Raw genomic sequence first — 22588 nt, 5'->3', positions numbered from 1 at the left:
GGCCGATGGGCCTTGTCACGTGAGCCCTCGGTTTCGACTGACATGGCTGACTCCGCCTCTTTTTCCCCTCCTCGGCAGTTCTTGGTCGGTTCTCCTGGTCCGGGTTTGCCGCTTCCCTTTTCGGCCGCCAAGCCGCGCGTCGGGTGGTAGGTTAAAGCCGTTGGAAAAGCCCGGAGAAGACGGAGGGGAGGGGAGGAGAGGGGGGGGAGGACAAAAGGAGGAGAAAGAGGAGGGCGCCCTTTTCGTGGCTTGCTGGGTGAGGAAGTGGCGGCGGGAATCGTTCTCCGCCCAACCCGCCCGCCTGCCTTTTGCAAGCTGCGGTGGAGGTGGGGGGGTTGGCGGATGTAGAAGAAGCGTCCGCATCTCGCGCCAGGCGCTTCTTCGCTTTGCAAGCCAGGGTGGAGGCGTTGTGGGTGGCGGGGGCAGCTCTTCGTAGCAACTCCCCCTCCAAACTCTGCGACCGAGGCAGAGTGGCTCGCCAGGGCTGGACCCCGAGGTGGCCCAGTTTGGGCCTGGCCCACGCTCGCGGGCCACCTGACCCGGATCGATATTTCATGGAAGGCTTTAAAAACATCAGCCTTGCCAGGCCACGCAACCTGCTTCTTTTTATAGCCGTCCTCAATCAGCAGCTGATGGGGTGTGTATTTAATGGGTGTCCTTATCCCCCCCCCCCAATATATATCCAAACATGCTCAGCTTAATGGCTGATTTGCCATTAAGCGGGGAACTTTTAATTTGTTTGTACGGGAATATTCAGTGTCTCTCTGTGTATTCTTGTACATTATGTACTCTTACACATTGTCTTTTGGAAGAGAACAACCCTAAATCCTTTATTGCCTCTTGGGCAGAACTAAACTTCTGAATGAGGAAATGCGCTTTGTCAGCTGAACCCTATTATGATAATAGAGAGAGTGTACCAAGTCAGCACCTGTGGCATCCTGATAAAGTTTCCTAGCAAGAGGAGTGAAGAAACGCTGGGGATGGCTGTTGGTGGATTGTTCTTTATGTGCCTGTTTTTTTCTTTTCTTGTTTAGTTGTGCAGCCTTTTCTCACCCCCATCCAGAGAGATGCCGAATGCAGATGGTAAAAAACTGCTGCCTGTCTTTGCTCATGAAACCTGCAGCTTTCTTCTCTCCACTGAAAAAACAGGTAGCTGGGATCGCCAGGCACATTCTCCTACTAAGTTATTGAGAAGCAGCAGCATTCTGAGAATTAGCAAGCAAGGCGAGCAGGCAGCTTTCTGGCTCTTAATGCCTTGTGTTTGATGGGCTGAAAATGCAGCAGGGTGGGCTAGCTGTTTTGACTTGCTGTAGTTTATCAGAAACCCCATAGACAATATTTGGCAGTTTCTGTAGCAGAAACGGAACTGACTTGTTATTGACATCCTTTCTCTTTGTTTAGTGCTGCTTTTTGCCAGCTGCCTATTGTCTATGTCTGTACTTGTTGAGTATTCTTCGGGGATTTTATGAGGTCTTATCAACATGTTGCCACAGCACATTAGTTCCGTTTGTCATCCTTACTCCTTTTTATTTTTTAAAGAGAATTGCAGATGGATCTTGTTAGTAACAAAAAAAAGGGGCTGTGTGTAGCTCTCAGCAATATATTTTGTTTCCCTTCTGCAACAATCCAGATTGACTCTCTTGGGGTCTGAGCAGTGTTCCCCAACAAGGAGCTTCCTTTGCCAAAGAATGCTCACTTTTGTACCGCTGCTTACACCATTGATGATTCATTGCTTTATTCCTTTAAATGAAATCCACACAGTTGACTTTTCAAAATGCATAGATTCTCTTTTTATAGTCCTGATCACAACACCAAGTTCAGAATGTCTTAACAGAAAGGAACAGTAGGAGTAAAACCTCAGACACTGTAGTGGCTTCTCAGAACTGGAATTTTATTACAGAATCTCTTGTTTCCAGAATGCCTAATTGCTATCAGTTTCTAGTCACCAGAGGGTTTCCAGTGCATAATTGCTATCATTTAAAACAGCTCAGAAATCACCAGAGTATTTCCATTGCTGTCTTAATAGATGTACATCTTCTTGTAATATATACTATGCATTTCAATAAGTTTATATTTCAAATTGATTGAAGTTTAAAATAAACATCTTTTCATTTATCTTTTTAAAAATCCAAGCTTTTTTCCCTGTTTGACCAAATGAGTAGCCTTTGTGAAGGATAGAAGGAGTTTAGTTCAAAGGACTTCCTTTGTAAATTCCACCAACTGTTTTGTCTTTTAAGTGTTATCCCCATGGCATGAAAATTGGTTCAGATTAAAAGGCTGTTAATAATATGCATATGTGGGAATTAAATATAATGAGGTTTAAAATTACTCAATTCTCTGTGTTTGCCTTTATTTCTCTAGTAAGCTGGCATCAACTGACGTTCTGTATTTTTTTCTTATAGGTCTAAGAAAAATCACTTCTTTGGATTAGAAAGAAGTTGCACAGTTATTTTTGTGTCTGAGAAACAGCAGTTTTGTTCTAAAAATTGCTTTAAAACTTGTCAAATGACATCAATGGCCAGTCTGTTCTCTTTTACTAGCCCAGCTGTAAAGCGCTTGTTGGGCTGGAAACAAGGTGATGAAGAAGAAAAATGGGCAGAAAAAGCAGTCGATGCTTTGGTAAAAAAACTAAAGAAGAAAAAGGGAGCCATGGAGGAGCTGGAAAAGGCACTAAGTAGTCCTGGACAACCCAGCAAATGTGTTACAATTCCTCGTTCATTAGATGGGCGACTTCAAGTGTCACACCGCAAAGGCCTTCCCCACGTGATTTACTGCCGTGTGTGGCGTTGGCCTGATTTGCAGAGTCATCATGAGCTGAAGCCATTGGACATTTGTGAATTTCCTTTTGGATCTAAACAGAAAGAAGTTTGTATCAATCCATACCATTACAAAAGGGTGGAGAGCCCAGGTGTGTTTCAATGCTTTTACCCACCAAAAAATAGTTGACTTGTTGCAGAGCAGCAAATTGAAAACGGGAGGGACAATTTGGCACATGGGAATTGCATCTGGGAACATTGCTACTCTGTAGACTAGAGCCATAACCTATTGAGCATCCTTTAATAGCCAGGTCAATAGATGATACAGCCATCCTATACACCATAGTCTACAAACCATGCTGATACAGCCATTGCTTGCTTGCTTGCTTGCTTGCTTGCTTGCTTGCTTGCTTGCTTGCTTGCTTGCTTGCTTGCTTGCTTGCTTGCTTGCTTGCTTGCTTGCTTGCTTCATTCATTCATTCATTCATTCATTCATTCATTCATTTTATTTTTATGCCGCCCTTCTCCTTAGACTCAGGGCAGCTTACAACATGTTAGCAATAGCACTTTTTCATAGAGCCAGCATATTGCCCCCACAATCTGGGTCCTCATTTTACCCACCTCGGAAGGATGGAAGGCTGAGCCAACCTTGAGCCGGTGATGAGATTTGAACTGCTGACCTACAGATCTACAGTCAGCTTCAGTGGCCTACAGTGCAGCACTACCTGCTATGCCACTCCGGCTCGTTTAAACTAAAACAAAACTCTATAATGGCATAATGAAATATATGAATTCTCCTTTTAATTATTTCCTCCCTGACTTTTATTATAGCTAATGGTGATAGACAATATCAAATGGTTTTGATAATTGTATTGTTAAATAAGATAAATTTTCATAGTAATCTTTTAGTCTTTTTTCATAAAGTAATTTATGTATTGATGATTGAAAATCTGGAAAATGTTTCCTAAAACATTTGTTTTTCACATGTTCTATTAACATCACAATTGTTCAATTATCTTGTACAATTGTCTTAATACAGAAAAGCTTTGTGTTGCATTAGAGTTCTGTATAATTTTAGTTCAATTGCAAATAGATTGGTCACTCATAATCTTAATAGGATTTGCATATTTTCAAATTCAAGAACTTTATCAGGAACTTGGCTAGAAGTTTTTTTAAAAAAAGAGTCCAAGGCAAAATCTCTTAATTCAATTTAAATATAAGTAGACATATCATATTTTTCGGCTTATAAGACACAGAAAATTTCAAAGAGATAAGAAAGAAAAAAAAGTTTTTGTCCTCCCTGGCCCCCAGCATTACTATACAAGCCTCCAAAACTCTTTGCGCGCTCTGTTTTTCACAAAAACGGGGGCGTTTTTGCCTTCCCCCATGCCACAGTCCCCTGAAATCCTCCACCCACCCTGTTTTTTGCAAAAATGGACCCATTTTTCACCTATTTTTGCAAAAAAAAACCTTTTCGGCCATTTTTCTGCAAAGACGGAGGTATTTTTGCCTCCCCCAGTCCCCGGGGGCACTTTTCAGGCCTCCCACTCTGCTCTCTCTCTCCGCACCCCATTATTTTGAAAAACGGGCCCATTTTTTTGCAAAAATGGGATGTGGGGTCAGGGCTTTGTGAGGCCAAAAGTATTTAGTATATAAGATGTATCGACATTTCCACCCTCATTTAGGAGGAAAGAAGATTCATCTTATACTCTATTCTCATGTTTTTATTGATTTTCACTTTTGTTACATTAAAAGTTATAATTGAGCAACAATTTCAGAAGGAAATTTGGGGGCCTCAAGACTTTATGAAGCAACATCTGGCCTTGAACCATCATGTTGTACATTCCAGTAGTAACTCTTTTCCAATGAGAGAACGATAAGCTTCTGGCATATGCTTCTTTCTTTACAGTTTTGCTCCTTGAGAGTTAATTATGACCTGACCTTCAACACTATTTTAATGTTTTCTTTTTTTCTCTTTTTTCAGTTTTACCTCCAGTCTTGGTGCCAAGGCACAGTGAATTTAACCCACAGCATAGCCTTTTGGTTCAGTTTAGAAACTTAACTCACAATGAGCCACATATGCCACACAATGCTACCTTTCCAGATTCATTCCAACAGCCCAACAGCAGTACATTTCCCATGTCTCCAAATAGTCCATACCCACCATCTCCAGGCAGCAGTACCTATCCAAGTTCTCCAGCTAGTTCTGGACCATCTAGCCCATTTCAACTACCAGGTAAGAACTATCTATATGGCAAACATTGAAAAATAGAGGTTGTATTATAAAATCGGAAGAAATTAGAATTATATTTAGGTTATGCTCAGTGATGGGCTACCAAAACTTTTACTACCACACTATGGGCGTGGCTTATGCATTTTGTTTCAACATCTTTCAGTGCAAATTGGGTTTTCTGGGGTGGTGCTCCATTTTTGCTTCCCCGCTGCATTCCTCCCCCCCCCCCGGTCCAGGCAGAAGCCCACCCCTGATTATGCTATATTTGTACTCCAGTTGATTAAATATACAGTGTTCCCTCGATTTCCGCGGGAGTTGTGTTCTGAGACCGCCCGTGAAAGTCGAATTTCCGCGAAGTCGAGATGCGGAAGTAAATACACCAATTTTGGCTATGGACAGTATCACAAGCCATCCCTTAACACTTTAAACCTCTAAATTACCATATTTATAAACATAATTATTTATTAACAATAATTATTTTTTTTGTTATTTATTTGCAAAAATTATTAGTTTGGCGATGACATATGACATCATCGGATGGGAAAAACCGTGGTATAGGAAAAAAACCGTGAAGTATTTTTTAATTAATATTTTTTGAAAAACCTTGGTATAGGCTATTCGCAAAGTTCGAACCCGTGAAAATCGAGGGAACACTGTACATTGATTGGGAGATAGAAGCAAAGAGAGATAAAGGAGAGAGAGAAAAGGTTGTAGAGGTTCCGAAAATAAGTCGAAACCAGAAAATAGTGCAGCAGTAACTATATAGTAAAAAAAAAGTTTTAAAATGAGAAATCTTTTATAGCTAATCATAAAATCCACTTTGATAGAACTCATTAATATCAAAGAAACAGCTAGGTTACAGTTGGAGAATCTGCTGGTGCTTCTTTCTAATCCCAAGAAAATGAAACTGCTTAAGTTAGATGAAGCAAGATAGATTGTGTCATAAATGACTGACAAAGGAAGAGAATGAGGCCCGTGCAAACCTTAAGTGAGAATGAAGAGAACATTTTTTGTGATAAAATTGTTAGGTTCCAAACAAAAATGGAAAAAGGCAGAAAATGACAGAAAAACCAAATTGTGATTATACTTGAAAAAACCCTCATAGTTCAAGGTAAATGCATTAATACTGCTCAAATATTCAATTGTAGCGGATACACCACCACCTGCATATATGCCTCCTGAAGACCAAATGGGTCAAGATACTTCGCAGTCTATGGATACAAGCAATAGTATAATTCCTCAGATAATGCCCAGTATTTCAAGCAGAGGTGAGATAAACTTGTGACTTGATAAATTACTAACATTTTGAAACTTTTTGATAATTACACTATACACTGCGCTACTTATAATTAGCTACTTACAATTTGAAAGAAGAAGATAAATCTTTTATTTAGTTTTTGAAGTGCAGCACCTCACACTGTCTTGTGTACATGGGATGAGATTGTTACATTTAAGAATCTGGTCATCAGAGATACAGAGAGTCTGTTGACTACAAAGAGGAGCATAATGTCATCTGATCATAATTTTATCCTCTCGTCTGAATCATGGGTTCAAAAAGGGTGAGGGAAATATTTTGTTTTAAAAAGCAAGTTGCGATTAAATGTGTATTTAAATGGAAATTGGGGGACATTTTTGAGGGTTTCACACTGTTAATTCCCGTATATAAGAAGTTGAAACTGCATTCCAGATTATTTATTTCTGTGTTGCAAACTGCTGATAAGAGACGGTTCAAGGTTATGCCAAGGAGAATAACTAGTTGAAATTTGGAAAAGAAGAAGACAAAATAAGTATCATTCGTTTACTGTAATAGTAGGAGCATAAAGTTATTTTCTGATAGGAATGGAACTTTTTTTTAAATGGATATCATTTAACTATAGGCCTGTTCTTCAAAGGAGTAGCTATTTTCTGTTGAATGATTCAGCATATATTAAGCATGCAGGCTGTGCAAAATAACATTAATTCTGTATTATTTTTATTTGTAAGTGAAAATCTTTAGAAAAAAATATTTCTTACACAATTTGAATTTTAGCTAATGGAATACACTCTCTCAAAACGGTTTAAGAAGATTTGCTGTTGTTCTTTCAAATAATGTATTTATACTTCACTAATGAATTCAGGATCTTGGAGTAACATTTACAGTCTATAGCAGTGATTTTCAACCTTTCTTGAGCTGCGGCACATTTTTTACATTTACGAAACCCTGGGGCACATTGAGGGGGGGGGGGGGGCTAAAAAAAGTTTGGACAAAAAAAATATCTCTCTCTCTTCCTCCCTTTTGCTTTTTTTCTCTCTCCCTCCCTCTTTCTCTCCCTTCCTTCCTCTTTCTTTCTCTCTCTCCATCCCTCTTTCTTTCTCTTCCTTCCTCTCTTTTTTGCTCTCTTTCTCTCTCCCTCCCTACCTCCCTCTATGTCTTTCTCTCTCTCTCTCCTTCCCTCCTTCCCTCTCTTTCTCTCTCTCTCTTTCTTTCTTTCTCTCTCTCTCTCTTGCTTTCTTTCTCTCTCTGAGCTTTGCGGCACACCTGATCATGTCTCGCGGCACACTGGTTGAAAAACACTGGTCTATAGTGTGCTGTTGATGGAACTACCTGTTGGGAAGATTTCTGCAGGAATACAACTGAAGTTCTTTAGCTATTAAAAAAATGCATAAATGTTTAATACTGTAGGCAAGAGACTGTAAATGCTGGAATTATTACAGGTTTTTCATGTTTGTTTGTAGATGTTCATCCTGTGGCCTATCAAGAACCCAAACACTGGTGTTCAATAGTGTATTACGAACTAAATAATCGTGTTGGGGAGGCTTTTCATGCGTCTTCTACCAGTATCTTAGTAGATGGATTTACAGATCCTTCTAACAACAAAAGCAGATTCTGCTTAGGTTTGCTCTCCAATGTTAATCGTAACTCAACAATTGAGAACACTCGGAGACACATTGGAAAAGGTAATCCTGAAGTATGCTTATATAATTGTAAATACACTGTGTTTGCAGTTTGGATAAGCTAAATGTAATTATACAATTTTGAGTAATATTATGCCACATAGAAAAATATTATAAATCTGAACAATTCAGCTTGAAAACAAATGTCAGCTTGATATTTTAGCAACTTTGTAAATGAAACATTGCATCAAAATTTTTATTTTATCAACTTTTATCACTATAGATTTAGTGGTAAACCAATAGTTAATTGTTTTCTAATCCCTTGTACTGGGTGTACATATTTAAATTATTTGTACAGACATAATTGAAAATAAAATAATTTTAGGAGGCAGCATTATTTAATGTTAATTGGTTTGTTACCTGATTCGGTTCTCGATGAGAGCACAGACTTGCTATAATGAGATATGCAATGTAGATTTCTTTTAGATTGGATTTTATTACAATGCACTTTACTTGGGACTATCTCTGAAAAGTTTTTCAAAACAGCATTAGGTAGCAGTGAGCAATATTGGATGCTAACTGGCTGTACTCTATAAAGACGTGTTCTATGAGGCATACAAGTTCTTTCTGGATACAATTCAAAATGATGACTTAAAAGCCTAAAGTCTGTCTCCCATACCAACTTGCCTGTACTGATGAGGCAAGAAAAAATAGTACTGCATATCATTTATTTATTTATTGAATAATTCTATCATGTACTGAGTGAAGTAAGATGAGGACATCTAGTGGTTAAGATATTTGGTGTTTGAAATAATACACTTGACATATTTAAACAACTGGAAACAGTTGGAATCCTTTCAAATAGAAATTTGGCTAGAGTTCCTAACAGCTGAAAGGAAGAGGCTATAATCATTTTTGCAATTTAACTGTGTTAAATATTTGGGATTTTTCTCCCTCCCCTAGGCGTTCATCTGTATTATGTTGGTGGGGAAGTCTATGCAGAATGCCTGAGTGACAGCAGCATATTCGTACAAAGTAGGAATTGTAATTATCATCACGGATTTCACCCTACAACTGTATGCAAGATTCCCAGTGGCTGTAGTCTTAAAATTTTTAACAATCAGGAATTTGCTCAGCTTCTAGCTCAGTCAGTCAATCATGGATTTGAAGCAGTATATGAGCTCACCAAAATGTGCACAATTCGAATGAGTTTTGTAAAGGTAAGACGTAGCATATTTATTATTTACTGTATTGTATCTATTTGAAATATATCTGAAATTTATTACGTATGAGTGCAGTTTTAACATATAACAGATCTTTGGAATTTTTCTATATTTAATTAGCAAATCCTCCAGAGTTAATTCAGCATGTCAGATTTATTATTCTTTGTTGTTGTGATTAACTTATAAGGATGTATAGATAGTAGGATAAATGCCTTACGATATGCATAAAAATGTATGGGTAGTTGGATAGATGTTTTTCCACTTCATTCATTTGCAGGATGAATTAAGAATGAAGATTACCTACTTCTTTCTAATTAACTCATGAATAATATTTCCTCTCCCCCACAAGAAAAATGGGATGGAAATCTGTACCTATTTAGGGGGTGATTAATCACAATTCCAGTACAATTTATGAGTGGTCAGTGTTGACTGAGGTTTCTGCCAAGTTGTAGTTTTGCATCGCTATCATATATCCATCATAAATAAAAATATTATAAATTGTCCAACAAAACTAGAAGACATTAGGGATTGATGGTTTAAATAACATGTTTTTTGAGTGGAATGGAGAAAAGCATTGTTCAAACCAAATCTTTTTTTAAAAAAAAATTGTTGTATTCATCAATTGTTTCAGTGTTTAATCCTAATCTAGTTAAATACATATCATTCTTTATAGGGATGGGGAGCAGAATACCACCGACAAGACGTTACAAGCACCCCGTGTTGGATAGAAATCCATCTTCATGGGCCTCTTCAGTGGCTGGATAAAGTACTTACCCAAATGGGCTCCCCACTTAATCCTATTTCTTCTGTTTCATAGTGCCAAAATATTTTTTTTTCAGCAACCACAATTTTAGTGACCATTTTCTAATTTTCCAGAAGCTTCCAGTGTGGATTCTGTAGGAATACATCATAAGTTAGCTTTCTTCTACAAATGACCAATTCCATTGTTTTATCATCGTTTCCCCTTTCATTTCATATTAAGACTCTTCAATTTGGAGAAAAAATTGAAAAATGCAGAAACTTTTATCTGAGCTACACATATTTGAACAACTTTTGATTCCACTGGAAGTATTTTAACATGTTTTCTGAGGATGCATTCTTGAATGACTTTACACAATGAATAACAAACACTATCTCATTTGCTAAATATATATAGCTCCAATATACCATCATTTTTAGTATTACTATATGGTTGTGTGGATGATCTAAATCCACAAAGAGCTAGCTTTATTATACCTAAGATTGCCTTTAGCTTAAATATGACCTCAATATGTACATGTTGACAAGCACCTTTACAGATAGTGATAACAAAATGCATTAGACTCTCCTTTAATCAGTAGCAAAGTTACTTTCACCACAGTTCAGTGTTACCTTCATAATTTAGTCCTGTACTCAGATCAAAGTCCAGGGAGATTCAGATGAATGTGTACAAGATTGGTGCTTAACAGATGTTTTATCCAGGGTATGCACTGTTTGAGGCAGTCAACATTTATTTGAATGCAAAACACTAAAGTGCTGTGTATCACATTGCAAGAATGTGCATTGTGTTTTATATTTTATTTTGCATTTTGTAGAAAATAATTTGGAGGCTTCCTAAAAATTTACATTTGCTAATATTCAATGTTATTTTTTTCTTTTAAATGTTACTTCTGTTTTGGGGAGATTTAAATTTTGCCTACTGTATTTTTCGGAATATAAGACATACCTTTTTACCTCCCAAAAGAGGGTGAAAACTTGGGTATGTCTTATTCATCGAATGTAGTCCCACCCATCCACCCCAACTCTTTGGTCTCTGCCTGCCAGCAATTTTCCTGCTTGCAGCAAACAGCAGCAGAGTCTGCTTAGCACAAACCACTGATTTTCTGCCTCCTGACACTCAATTGATTGAAGTTGCTGGAGTGATCAGACTGTGCTGAAACTGGTTGTTTGTTTTTTGCTGTAAGGAGTAAATAACTATAAATGCTTATAGAATGCTCAGATTATTAGATTTATTTTTTAAAGATTGCTTTATTATTAATTTAACAAAATGAAAAAGCTTTTAAAACTCAATGCTTGATCTGAAGAGGCCCAATGCTATTGTATCTTCTTTTAAATAGCAGAGAATACTTCCAGAAAGCCACATCAATTTTAAAGTTCTGTAAAAATATAATCTGAAATGTAACAGCGTTCCATTTTAGTATTAAGATAAGACAGCTAAGTTAAACACTCAATCATATTTGGAGTAGATCTATTTAAATAATTGGGAGGAGTTGTGATTACATGTAAGAAAACTTTCTGGGATTAATATCCTGCCATAATGTACATTTCTCCAATTCTTTGCTGTTTCAATGCCTCAGGCACACATGCACAGAAATACATAGCAAACAGTGTACAGTATATCATCTGTGCTGTTTGCTGTTAGGCAAATTGCTGGGAGACAGAGGTCTTTTTTCCTTGTTTTTCTCCCCCAAAACTAAGGTGTGTCTTATACTCCGAAAAATACAGCAGTTAAGTGTTGTAAAAACTTTTGCTTTTTGATTGCTGGGGAAACTCATTCTCATGATAATGATTTATGAGAATATTGCCATGTGGGTGATTGAAAGTTGTATGGTGTAAAATAAACTTTTTTTATTGGCAAGGGTTACATTCTTTCAGGAATAATCTCATAGGGGCTCTATACACTGATTTGTGGAGGACATTTGACATCTTTATCTTTTCTTTCTTCCCTACCTTCCCTTTGCAAATGTGCTAATAATTCCTGCTACGGGTGTATATCAATACATGAAGCAAGTTTTTAAAATTAGGATGTATATCTTTGGTATAGTGTTCCTGAAACTTAATCATTCATAGATACAAGATCTCCTCTATAATTTAACAAAAGCTGGCAATCTTAACATCTGGATCTTATTTGGAATTGTTCTGACTAAAGCAATGCAAAGCCAATACAAAGTTCTGATGAATAGTTTGTCATGGGGATACAGGTGTTTATTAAACATTATTTGTCTCCATTCAGGAATATTTTGATTATTTGAACTAAAGAAAATATATTAGAGTCAACGACCATTACAAGTTAAAGTAAAGTTTAATTTAAATTTAAATGTAGATGAAATTTTCCTAAATCTATTTGTCTGATGCTCATCTATGCAATGAGTAATTGGTTGAAACTTTGGCTTTGAATATATAATCTTTCCTTGAAATTTCATTTTTCAGTGGTAAATTGATGAAGGCTTTCACCCTCCAAAAATATATACACTGTTTTAATTTCCTTCCTTGGACATGGAAGGCAGTCTGTATCAGAAGTAACTCTTGGATACTTTGCTCTTCAATGCTAGCAGTTAAAAGGGAACTTCCTACAATAACTTATGAAATTTTGCATGGATTCTGTCCAAGCTATTTGAACTCAAAAAGAGAATCTTAGCCAGTGTGACTTTGAGGACAGCCTTCTCTCTATAGATGGTTGTATCCTTCAGTCTTGATGTTTTAACATCCTATGTATTAGAATAATCAAGAACATAAGCAGATCCATAGTGTATGTTAGCACAAGGCTGATATCTTTTAGCCAATTTTGATTGAGAGTTCTTACATGCTTATATTAATATGTTCAATTAAGTTTGGTAATCCTAAAATTCTATAAAGGAGAATGTCTTACAAAAGTAACTGTATAAAATGAGGGAGAAGGTAGTTTGGGAAGACCCTTCCTGGGTCAAATTAAAGATCTCTCATGCTTGTATTAAACAACTCAACATTAAAAGGCAGGTTGTACATTTGTTTTGTTTTTACTTAAGATATCTAGTCACCACAATTAGTGCCATTTGTGGCCTTTTAGAATGTGTCTAAATTCCAACAACTATTTATAGTTGTGAATCTCATTATTTTATCTGCCTTCTTTGTTACACTTGATCTTTTCTGATTCAACTTATGTTTATGATCTCATTCTATTAAGAAAATGTTTGGTATAGTGATCAAAAGTGCTAGACAATGTGGCAATATTAACATATTGGCAATTTAATTCTCTATTCCTTTTGTAATATGCCCAGCATAGAATTTGCTTTTTCAAAATAGTTGTTCTTTTTTATTTGACATATCCATTGCAATCCCAAGAGACTAATTATTCCCAACTCACATAATTTCCCAACTCACTTAATTATTTTAAGGCACTTCATAAGTTAAATGAGTGTGTGTTTTGAGTCCCTGAATTGAATACAACAAGTTCCTCAGTTTTTGAGTAATGAGTAGTTAATATGGGGGAAATGGAAGATATGAAACTTGTTTGCAATGTAAACGAAAGTTTGGCTGTGTGGCAAGGAGATTAGTACAGTTCCCATTTAAATACAGTAATACCTCGTCTTACGAACTTAATTGGTGCCAGGAGGAGGTTCGTAAGGTGAAAAGTTCGTAAGACGAAACAATGTTTCCCATAGGAATCAATGGAAAAGCTATTAATGCGTGCAAGCCCCAAATTCACCCCTTTTGCCTCATTACCGCTGGCATTCGGATTTTGTTCGGAGGTGGGTGGAGGGGGGGAGACAGGGGGAGACAGCGCAGGCTTCACGGAGGGACCCTCATGGGTGGATTAACCGAAAAGTCAACAGTTACTGTCCGGCTTGCAATGACTGGAAGGGAAGGGAGGGAAACGCACGGGCGGTTTGTACGTGCGTCTTCTCTGATTTTTTGTGTCTGGGAGGCCCCACTGGGGTTCTAGGATCATCTTGCGGGAGTCCGGTAGCGGTTGGGGAAAGGTTGGGGAAGCCCTTGCTGGATTTGCGCTGCTGTAAGTTCAGGCAGAAACCTTTCTCTCCTCCCTCCCTCCTGGCCTCCCTCCTCCTCCTCTTCCTGTATTCCACCTCCCTCCCAACCTCCAGGCCACATTCGCCTTCCTCCGCCACCACCGGCGCCCAGCTCCTCCTCTTCTTGCTTCTTTAGAAGATGACAGCCGGCCGCGCGGAGACTGGGGATGGTGTGCATGTGTGAAAAGGGTCAGCGGGAGAACTGGGGGGAGCCGTGGCCACTGCCCCGTGGAAGGGACCCGGTTGGGAAGCTCCCGAAGGTGTGGGCTGGGGTCTTTCCGGGAGAGCAAGCAGCCCAAAGCCGAAAGAAACGCGTGGAGGCTTGTAAACAAAAGGCAGAACTTTCGGCTTCTGGGTGGATGGGAGGAGCTACAGCCCAGCGGCGTTTTACATTGATTCCTCCGGCTGCTTAGCTCCTCCCATCCATCCAAAAGCTGAAAGTTCTGCTTTTATTTACCAGCGTTTCTTTCAGCTTTGGGAGAAACTAAGCAGCAGGGAGATTTTGCTAGCCCAACCACTTAACTCCTCCCATCCACCCAAAAGCTGCAAGTTCTGCTTTTATTTACCAGCGTTTCTTTCAGCTTTGGGAGAAATTAAGCAGCACGGAGATTTTGCTAGCCCAGCCACTTAACTCCTCCCATCCACCCAAAAGCTGCAAGTTCTGCTTTTATTTACCAGCGTTTCTTTCAGCTTTGGGAGAAATTAAGCAGCACGGAGATTTTGCTAGCCCAGCCACTTAACTCCTCCCATCCACCCAGAAGCTGAAAGTTCTGCCTTAGGTGCCTCTTCCACACACCCTCGCCGCCCCCAGCCTCTGCGCCGCCGCCCGACTTTCAATTTGTAAAGAAGTGAGAAGACAAGGAGGAGCTGGGTGCCGATGGCGGCGGAGGAAGGCGAATGCTGCCCGAAGGCTGGGAGGGAGGCGGAATACAGGAGGAGGAATAGGAGGGAGGCAGGGAGGAAATTCCGGAAATGACAGTCACAAGGCAGGGAAATCCCTGCTGCAGTAAGAAAGCACAAGGTAGAGCGCATGCGCAGTAGGAGAGCCCACGCCCCCGGCTCGGGTTCGTAAGGTGAAAATGGTTCTTAAGACAAGGCAAACAAATCATGAACCCCGGGTTCGTATCACGAAATGTTCGTAAGACGAGGGGTTCGTATCATGAGGTACCACTGTACTTGTAATCTTGGTTGATAATTTTTGCATTTCAAAAATCCTACTGTATATTGGTATTTGAAATATCGCTTCGGCCTGTATCCTTGTGTATTCTATGTTAATGCCTCTGAAGACTAATTCTAAATTCTGGAAAAATGTTTTAATAATTTTAACGTTACAGTTAACAGTTTTAAATTTGTGATTCCTGACCAGAGAAGGTTTAATTTGTAATGCATGATGGTATTATCTTAAGAATGTGAGAATAGAGCACTGTAAAGTTAAGGCCTATCTTGCCCATCATTCTATAGCATGGGTGTCAGAACTCGATTATATCACATGATATATCGTGAGATATATTATTGCCTTTGTGGAGCTGGTGTGGAGATGGCCTGTGCATGATGCATTTGACTTACGGGCCGCCAGTTTCACACTCCTGTTCTATAGGAACCACTTACATGATTGTATTAATCTGTAAGCAGGATAGAGCAATTGCCTTTTGCTTTAATTCTCTACTGTCTTATCACTTAGAGCTGTGCTATAGTAACATGGTTTGTAACTGTTAATCTTGTATGTAATAATTTTGTCTGATATTTTTTAAACCCATTTAAATTGCTGGATAAAAGGATGTCAGTAAATCATGATAGTGTGTTCCATGGTAATGGTGTGTGTGTGTGTACCCTTCATATTTGGCCTTTGATTCAGATGTGTTGAGAGAGAAGTAGATGACAGTTTCTTCAAGAATAAAGTGTATACATGCTGTGAGAAAAGATGTTTTTGAAAACAAGATGTTTTAAAATTTGAAAATTCACCTTACAAAGCCCCATTATATAAGTGAGCTAGTTTCTGATGAAGTTCTAAAACACAACAGCATACACCATAGAATGGGAGAAGTAAAGATACCATTTTGCTGGCTCTTGTTTTAAGAAGCTGCTTTTATTGAATATCCAGTTAGTGAAGATCAGAATTCCCTGGGAGTTCTGAGCAGTTTCTCCCTAGTTAAATGAATGGGAACTATAAAGAGTGCTGGATTGATTATTCTAGTTACTCAACCTTTCCCAGCCTCATAGCTGTTAACTAGAATTTGTAGAAACCCATGCTGGCTGGGAATTCTGTAATAGCTGAAGGTTGCCACAATATACCTATGAGAGACAACAACAGAAACATCCTAAATGTTTTGGATTGCAGTTGATTTTTATTATAAATCAGTATTCCAGGTAACACCAGTGATAAGAACTCATTTGCAGTTTTTCTGAAATGTTTAGAATCTCTTAAGAAGCTCCCCCCCTTTTTTTTTTACTGCTCAAGTCATTTATATATATCATTAGGTACCAAGAAAAAAATGGACTTTTTGATGTGCTTTGAATTGTGGGCAGCAGAAATTATGTGACTTTTGCATGCAATTTCAATCAGTTATTGCCATCAGAATATATGTAGTATTCTTGTAGCAAATGTATATTTTTTGGATTGTATTATAATAGCAATACATTAATATCTTATTTTCCCTTATTTCTCTGCTGAGACAAATGTATTAAACACTATTGCAACAGTCTTGTCTTTTCTGTTATATCTTTCAAGTCCCTTTTGGCAATTTGGGGCTTTGTATACCCAATTTGGCTTTTTCACTTTTTGTCTTTTCATTGGTATGGTAGCTTTTGTTTAAACTTTGTGTGGTTATAGTCAGAAGTTAATCAGTGTTAAATTTATGCCTATAACCTATGAAATAAGTTGCTTTACAATAAACCAGTAATTATTGTCTTTCCATGATAATACAGAATAGAATAGAATACTTTATTTGGCCAAGTGTGATTAGATACACAAGGCATTTGTCTCTGGTGCAGAAGCTCTCGGTGTACATGCAAAGCATCAGAATAATAATAATCATAATAATACCAATAAAGTGGGGAGTCGTAAAGAAGATAAGAAGGATAATAGTAATATTACATAGAAACATAGAAGACTGACGGCAGAAAAAGACCTCATGGTCCATCTAGTCTGCCCTTATACTATTTCCTGTGTTTTATCTTAGGATGGATATATGTTTATCCCAGGCATGTTTAAATTCAGTGACTGTGGATTTACCAACCACGTCTGCTGGAAGTTTGTTCCAAGGATCTACTACTCTTTCAGTGAAATAATATTTCCTCACGTTGCTTTTGATCTTTCCCACAACTAACTTCAGATTGTGTCCCCTTGTTCTTGTGTTCACTTTCCTATTAAAAACACTTCCCTCCTGAACCCTATTTAACCCTTTAACATATTTAAATGTTTCGATCATGTCCCCCCTTTTCCTTCTGTCCTCCAGACTATACAGATTGAGTTCATTAAGTCTTTCCTGATACGTTTTATGCTTAAGACCTTCCACCATTCTTGTAGCCCATCTTTGGACCCGTTCAATTTTGTCAATATCTTTTTGTAGGTGAGGTCTCCAGAACTGAACCCAGTATTCCAAATGGGGTCTCACCAGCGCTCTATATAGCGGGATCACAATCTTCCTTTTCCTGCTTGTTATACCTCTAGCTATGCAGCTTATACAGCCATGCAACAAGCCATACATAGCCATTAGATATGTATTAGGAAAAAATTGAATGTATGGCAGATTTAATCCAAATCACAAACTCTTTATGTTACAATTTGCTTTGAGTAAAAATAACATTTTCATTCCTTTTTGTAATGTGCAATATAGGAATCTCTCTTAACCATCTTTATAAGAGATGAGGTAATTCTCCATGAGCAATTATCTGTGAGTTGCACCTATGCTAAAGAGTTTTTATTTCATGGTTATCAAAAGTGTACTAGGCACTTCCTCCCTAGATATTAGTTTAGTTTGCTGCAAAATTGAATTAACTAAATTGTAGATCAGTTTGGTTAATTCAATCAGATGCAGAAATATTGCTACATCTGATTGAATTACAGGCCTGCTTAAAAGACCAAAGTGTACCATGAAAATTAGAACATATCTTAAATACTTTTATTTCCTAACACGTAAGTTCCACAATAAGCAAAGCTGAATCATAAATTGTAATTTTATTACTGTCTCAGAATACTTTTTTCTTAAAGTACTCAATCTACTTTTTTAAAGCTCAGTCTAACAATCTGCATAGAATAATAGTTGGGAAAACTATATAATTAGTTGTTGCTTGATTTATTTAACTATGGATATGTTCCATAGTGTTACTGATGATTACTTAATTATTGCCTCTTTTAGGCTTTATAATTGGAAAAATATTTTTTCTAAGTCTTGCTTGCTTAAGCTACGTTATGGAAGAATAAAAGGTGTTTGTTGCCTGAGTTATTGCTTGATAACAATATATTTAATAAAATATTTCAAACTATTGTATTAATAGCTAATGTGACTATGATTGCATTTTTTGTTAATACAGTACTTTTGAGAAAGTGTAGTCTAGATTCATAGGGTAGTTTATATTTAAATGTCTCTTCCTCTGTTATTTAATTCATACTATTCTAATGTACAGTATATCAGTGTATATTAAGGATGCAACTGCTGTACTGTTTACTTTGTAAGATATATTATTCCAACAATACACTTTACTTTTATTCTTTGAGCATTTCTGCATTTGATCGTGATTGTTAATATGGTTATTATAAATGAAGTAATGTCCTTTGGAAAGGTATTTCCAATTTTGTGAAAGTAAAATTTTAGAGCTATCTCATATATGTTTAAGTATTTTTATGAAAGTTATTCTTCATCTTAATGTTTTTCTTTCTGTTTCTTCTCTACTACAAGAATTCAACTCTTTATTAATCAGTACTTGGGTATTCAGTGGTACCTCTACTTACGGACTTAATTTGTTCCATGACCAGATTTTTAAGTAGAAAAGTTTGTAAGAAGAAGCAATTTCTCCCATAGGAATCAATGTGAAAGCAAATAATGTGTGCGGTTGGGGAAACCACAGTGAGGGTGGAGGCCCTGTTTCCTCCCAGGAGATTCCTAGAGAGGCTTCTCTCTGCCTTTTCCAGCCCTGTTTCCTCCCAGGAGATTCCTAGAGAGGCCCCACAGAGGCTTCTCCCCACCTTTTCTGGCCCTGTTTCCTCCTAGGAGATATCCTAGAGAGGCCCCACGGAGGCTTCTCCTTGCCTTTTCTGGTTACAGATTCGGAGGCTTGGGTTTGTAAGTGGAAAATGGTTCTTGAGAAGAAGCAAAAAAATCTTGAACACCCAGTTCTTATCTAGAAAAGTTTGTAAGTAGAGGCATTCTTAGGTAGAGGTAACACTGTATTTGAGAGCATACATATATTACAGTGCTTGTGCTGAGACTATGAAACAGATAGTGGAAAACAGGCAAAGATAGGAATTAAGAATTGATTGGTGCTTCAAAGGCTTTAAAGGATTGGTTTTAGTAATACGCATTAGTAGACAGAAAAGAACAAAATATCACTGCTGGACCTCTTGGCAAACATGTACATAACTTAGGTGTCAAATGACCAGATAAAATGAATGCTATTGCCAATATTTCCTGAGCCAAGCGGTTTGAATTGCCCTACAAAGAATTGGGGAAGAAAAAAGTCAAATGTTTGGGAGAAGCCTAAATAATAAATCATAGATTTCCTGCTTTATTCGTAGAAATCCTTTTGGCTTGAGCCTGGGTTAAATACTTTACTGAACTAGCTTCTTGCAGATAGTACTTGGAGATCCCATTCTGTCATGCTTTCCCAATTGCTCCCAAACAGTAAAAAAGAAAAAAAACCCCACAATTTCTTAAAACACATTATCTTAGGAAAAAAATATTAAAATTTAGTCAAATGAAACTGCTCACAATTTTTCCATCTCGGTACAAAAGGGACTTGTTTTTGAGAAATTATTGATATGAAGTTGCACTTATAACACGTTTGATCTCATTTATTTGCTTGTGGTACCTTAAATAGAATTGTAACCAATCTCATTCTCTAAACACTCCAGAAGAGTAGTACAGTCTTTGCTTCAGCTGGGTCAGTACTCAAAAAGTCAGTCTAACTAATCGGGAGGCTATCTTAACTTCAATGGAGAAATAATGGATACAGCTTTTACCCCTTTTCCTTTAAAATTTGGGGGATCCTCTGGACTTTCTGATACTGTGTGTGATTGGATGGATTGGTTGCTTCCATGTTGATGACACATTTGTGAACCATATATGCCTTAATGCCAAATTTTATATGGCTATGTACAGAGGTGGGCTGCTAAGGTGGAATGGTGACATGTGCTCGCCCCTGTGGCTCTAAGTGCTAGCAGAGTCCAGCGCAATTATGCTACCGCGCATGCACAGAAGCGAAACACGGGAGCACCTGCCTCTCTCCGCACGATTTTGCTACCTGCACAGGTACAGTAGCATTAACTGCGTTGGACTCCACTAGTACTCAGAGCCACGGGAGTGAAAACACATAACCTTTCCACCTTAGCAGCCCACCTCTGGATATATAGCTTAAGGTCGCCTCTGCATTACACCATTACAACATAGAAGATTGACAGCAGAAAAAGACCTCATAGTCCATCTAGTCTGCCCTTATGCTATTTCCTGTATTTTATCTTAGGATGGATATATTTTTATCCCAGGCATTTTTAAATTCAGTTTCTGGGGATTTACCAACCACGTCTGCTGGAAGTTTGTTCCAAGGATCTACTACTCTTTCAGTAAAATAATGTTTTCTCATGTTGCTTCTGATCTTTTCCCCCAACTAACCTCAGATTGTGCCCCCTTGTTCTTGTGTTCACTTTCCTATTAAAAACACTTCCCTCCTGAACCTTATTTAACCCTTTGACATATTTAAATGTTTCGATCATGTCCCCCCCTTTTCCTTCTGTCCTCCAGACTATACAGATTGAGTTCATTAAGTCTTTCCTGATACGTTTTATGCTTAAGACCTTCTTGTCAATTTTGTCAATATCTTTTTGTAGGTGAGGTCTCCAGAACTGAACACAGTATTCCAAATGTGGTCTCACCAGCGCTCTTTATAGCAGGATCACAATCTCCCTCTTCCTGCTTGTTATACCTCTAATACATGTTATAGGACTACCATCATTTATGGTCTACTGCATTTTGGACCCCTTGCAGTCAGAACTAGTTAATTTTAAAAAGATCTCTAGCCTTCAAGAAGCAACATTTATCAGGGGAATTTTAAATGAAGACAGGCCTCTTGAAGAAAAGATGTGCATGTGATCCTATTTATGTTAAAGCAACTAAAATTAGTTAAGGATTTAGAAGAAATTCCAGAAAAAAGAGTCCCGTGTTTAAGAAACGAAACGGAAAAAAAAAATCCTATTTCAATATGCCAGCTTTAAATTAGACTTAAGGGATGGGAAAGAAAAATAAAATGTCATATAACTCACACTTTTATTTGTAAATTTATCAGTCATCGTTTCCCGTCATGCGTTCATCAACATTTCCAGAAAATACGCTGGTTTCATTTAGTTCTTGGGAAGATTCCTTAGCTAATCAGCTTGTATGAAAATCGAAATATTTTTAGTTTTAAAAATAGCATGCTTATCTGTAGAACAAATGTTGGCATATGCTCTTCAGAAACTGCTTGAATGAGTAATGATCAAGCAGTGCTCTACTTATAGCACTCTATTGCTTAAGGAAGAAATTAAAAATATTTTTTTCAATGCTAAATAAGGTGCTGTATTTGTTAATAAGCAAAAAATAGAACCTTAAAAATCTTCAGACTGTTTTAATTGGAATGCCAGTGCTAATATGAGTGAATGTTATATATTATGTAAGTGCATATTTTGAGATTCACCTACAAAATGAGTAATCGGATACAAAACAAAAATTTACAATGTTACGTGTCATTCCCTCCCTTCAGAGCAGATTGTCTTGAGGGTAGAAGAATTAATTTAATCTTGTCCTTCCCTTTTTAAGAACTCTTGATTCATTAAGGACTGACAGTTGGAGTTCTGAAGTACACATTATTTATGTAATCTAAAGGAGAATCAGCTTGTTTTGAGCCAGTTTGATAAATAGGTGGGCCTCAACTTATGACCCTTTGCTTAATGCACGCACATTTCTTCTTGGAGGATGAAACTCCTGCTTGGATTTTGGCAGGGAGGATTTTTAATTCCTTAGCAGGAACATATTCTCATGCAATCTGGGTTTGCCGCTCTCACCCTCTGAGGCATTCCGTGTTCCACTGAACATTGTTTAATGTTCATAACTGGGAGTGCTGGGATTTCACTAAATAAATCAGTAATGTAGGTATTTTGTTTAATGACCATTTTGATAGTGACCAAGATTCCAGTCCCCTTTGTCATAAGTTGAGAACTGCCTTTATTGGTTATGGCAGGGATGGCAAACCTTTTTTCATTGGGTGCCAAAAATGGCCCATTTCCCATATTCCAGTAGACCTGGTAGGCCATTTTTTCCTCCCTCCCTGGTCTCCAGAGGCTTTCTTGGAGCCTGGAGATGTTGAAAACACCCCATCAGAGGCCCTCTGGAGGCCAAAAATTTTACATTTCCTGAATGGGCATGGTAGGCCCAATTTTCACCTCCCCAGACTTTCTTGAAGCCTGGGGAGGGCGAAAACACTATCCCCCCAGAGGCCCTCCAGAGGCAGAAAACATCTCCCCAGAGCCTCAGCTAGAACTAAGCCAAG

At 37.9% G+C, this 22588-nt stretch overlaps 1 protein-coding gene across 1 annotated transcript; it reads left to right on the top strand.

Annotated features, from left to right (window-relative positions):
- The first annotated feature begins 21 nt into the window (after window positions 1-21).
- SMAD5 (SMAD family member 5) lies at window positions 22-11703 on the top strand. The gene is made up of 8 exons (XM_070739209.1): window positions 22-146; window positions 1035-1149; window positions 2403-2908; window positions 4741-4992; window positions 6138-6257; window positions 7705-7926; window positions 8827-9083; window positions 9760-11703. The coding sequence occupies exons 3-8, from the start codon at window positions 2506-2508 to the stop codon at window positions 9901-9903; spliced, it is 1398 nt and encodes a 465-aa protein (XP_070595310.1). The 5' UTR covers window positions 22-146; window positions 1035-1149; window positions 2403-2505; the 3' UTR covers window positions 9904-11703.
- The last annotated feature ends 10885 nt before the right edge of the window (window positions 11704-22588 follow it).

Source organism: Erythrolamprus reginae, chromosome 2 (genome assembly GCF_031021105.1).
Source record: "Erythrolamprus reginae isolate rEryReg1 chromosome 2, rEryReg1.hap1, whole genome shotgun sequence".
Taxonomy (NCBI): Eukaryota; Metazoa; Chordata; class Lepidosauria; order Squamata; family Dipsadidae; genus Erythrolamprus; species Erythrolamprus reginae.
Note: the sequence above shows the minus strand (reverse complement) of the source record. Positions and strands in the feature narration are given on the sequence as shown.

Bases quoted from the DNA above. Each gene is read 5' to 3' on its own strand.
- SMAD5 (XM_070739209.1), top strand. From the start codon at position 2,506: ATGACATCAATGGCCAGTCTGTTCTCTTTTACTAGCCCAGCTGTAAAG. The intron at 2,909-4,740 runs GTGTGTTTCAAT...CTCTTTTTTCAG, and splicing joins CAAAAGGGTGGAGAGCCCAG to TTTTACCTCCAGTCTTGGTG. The intron at 4,993-6,137 runs GTAAGAACTATC...ATTCAATTGTAG, and splicing joins TAGCCCATTTCAACTACCAG to CGGATACACCACCACCTGCA.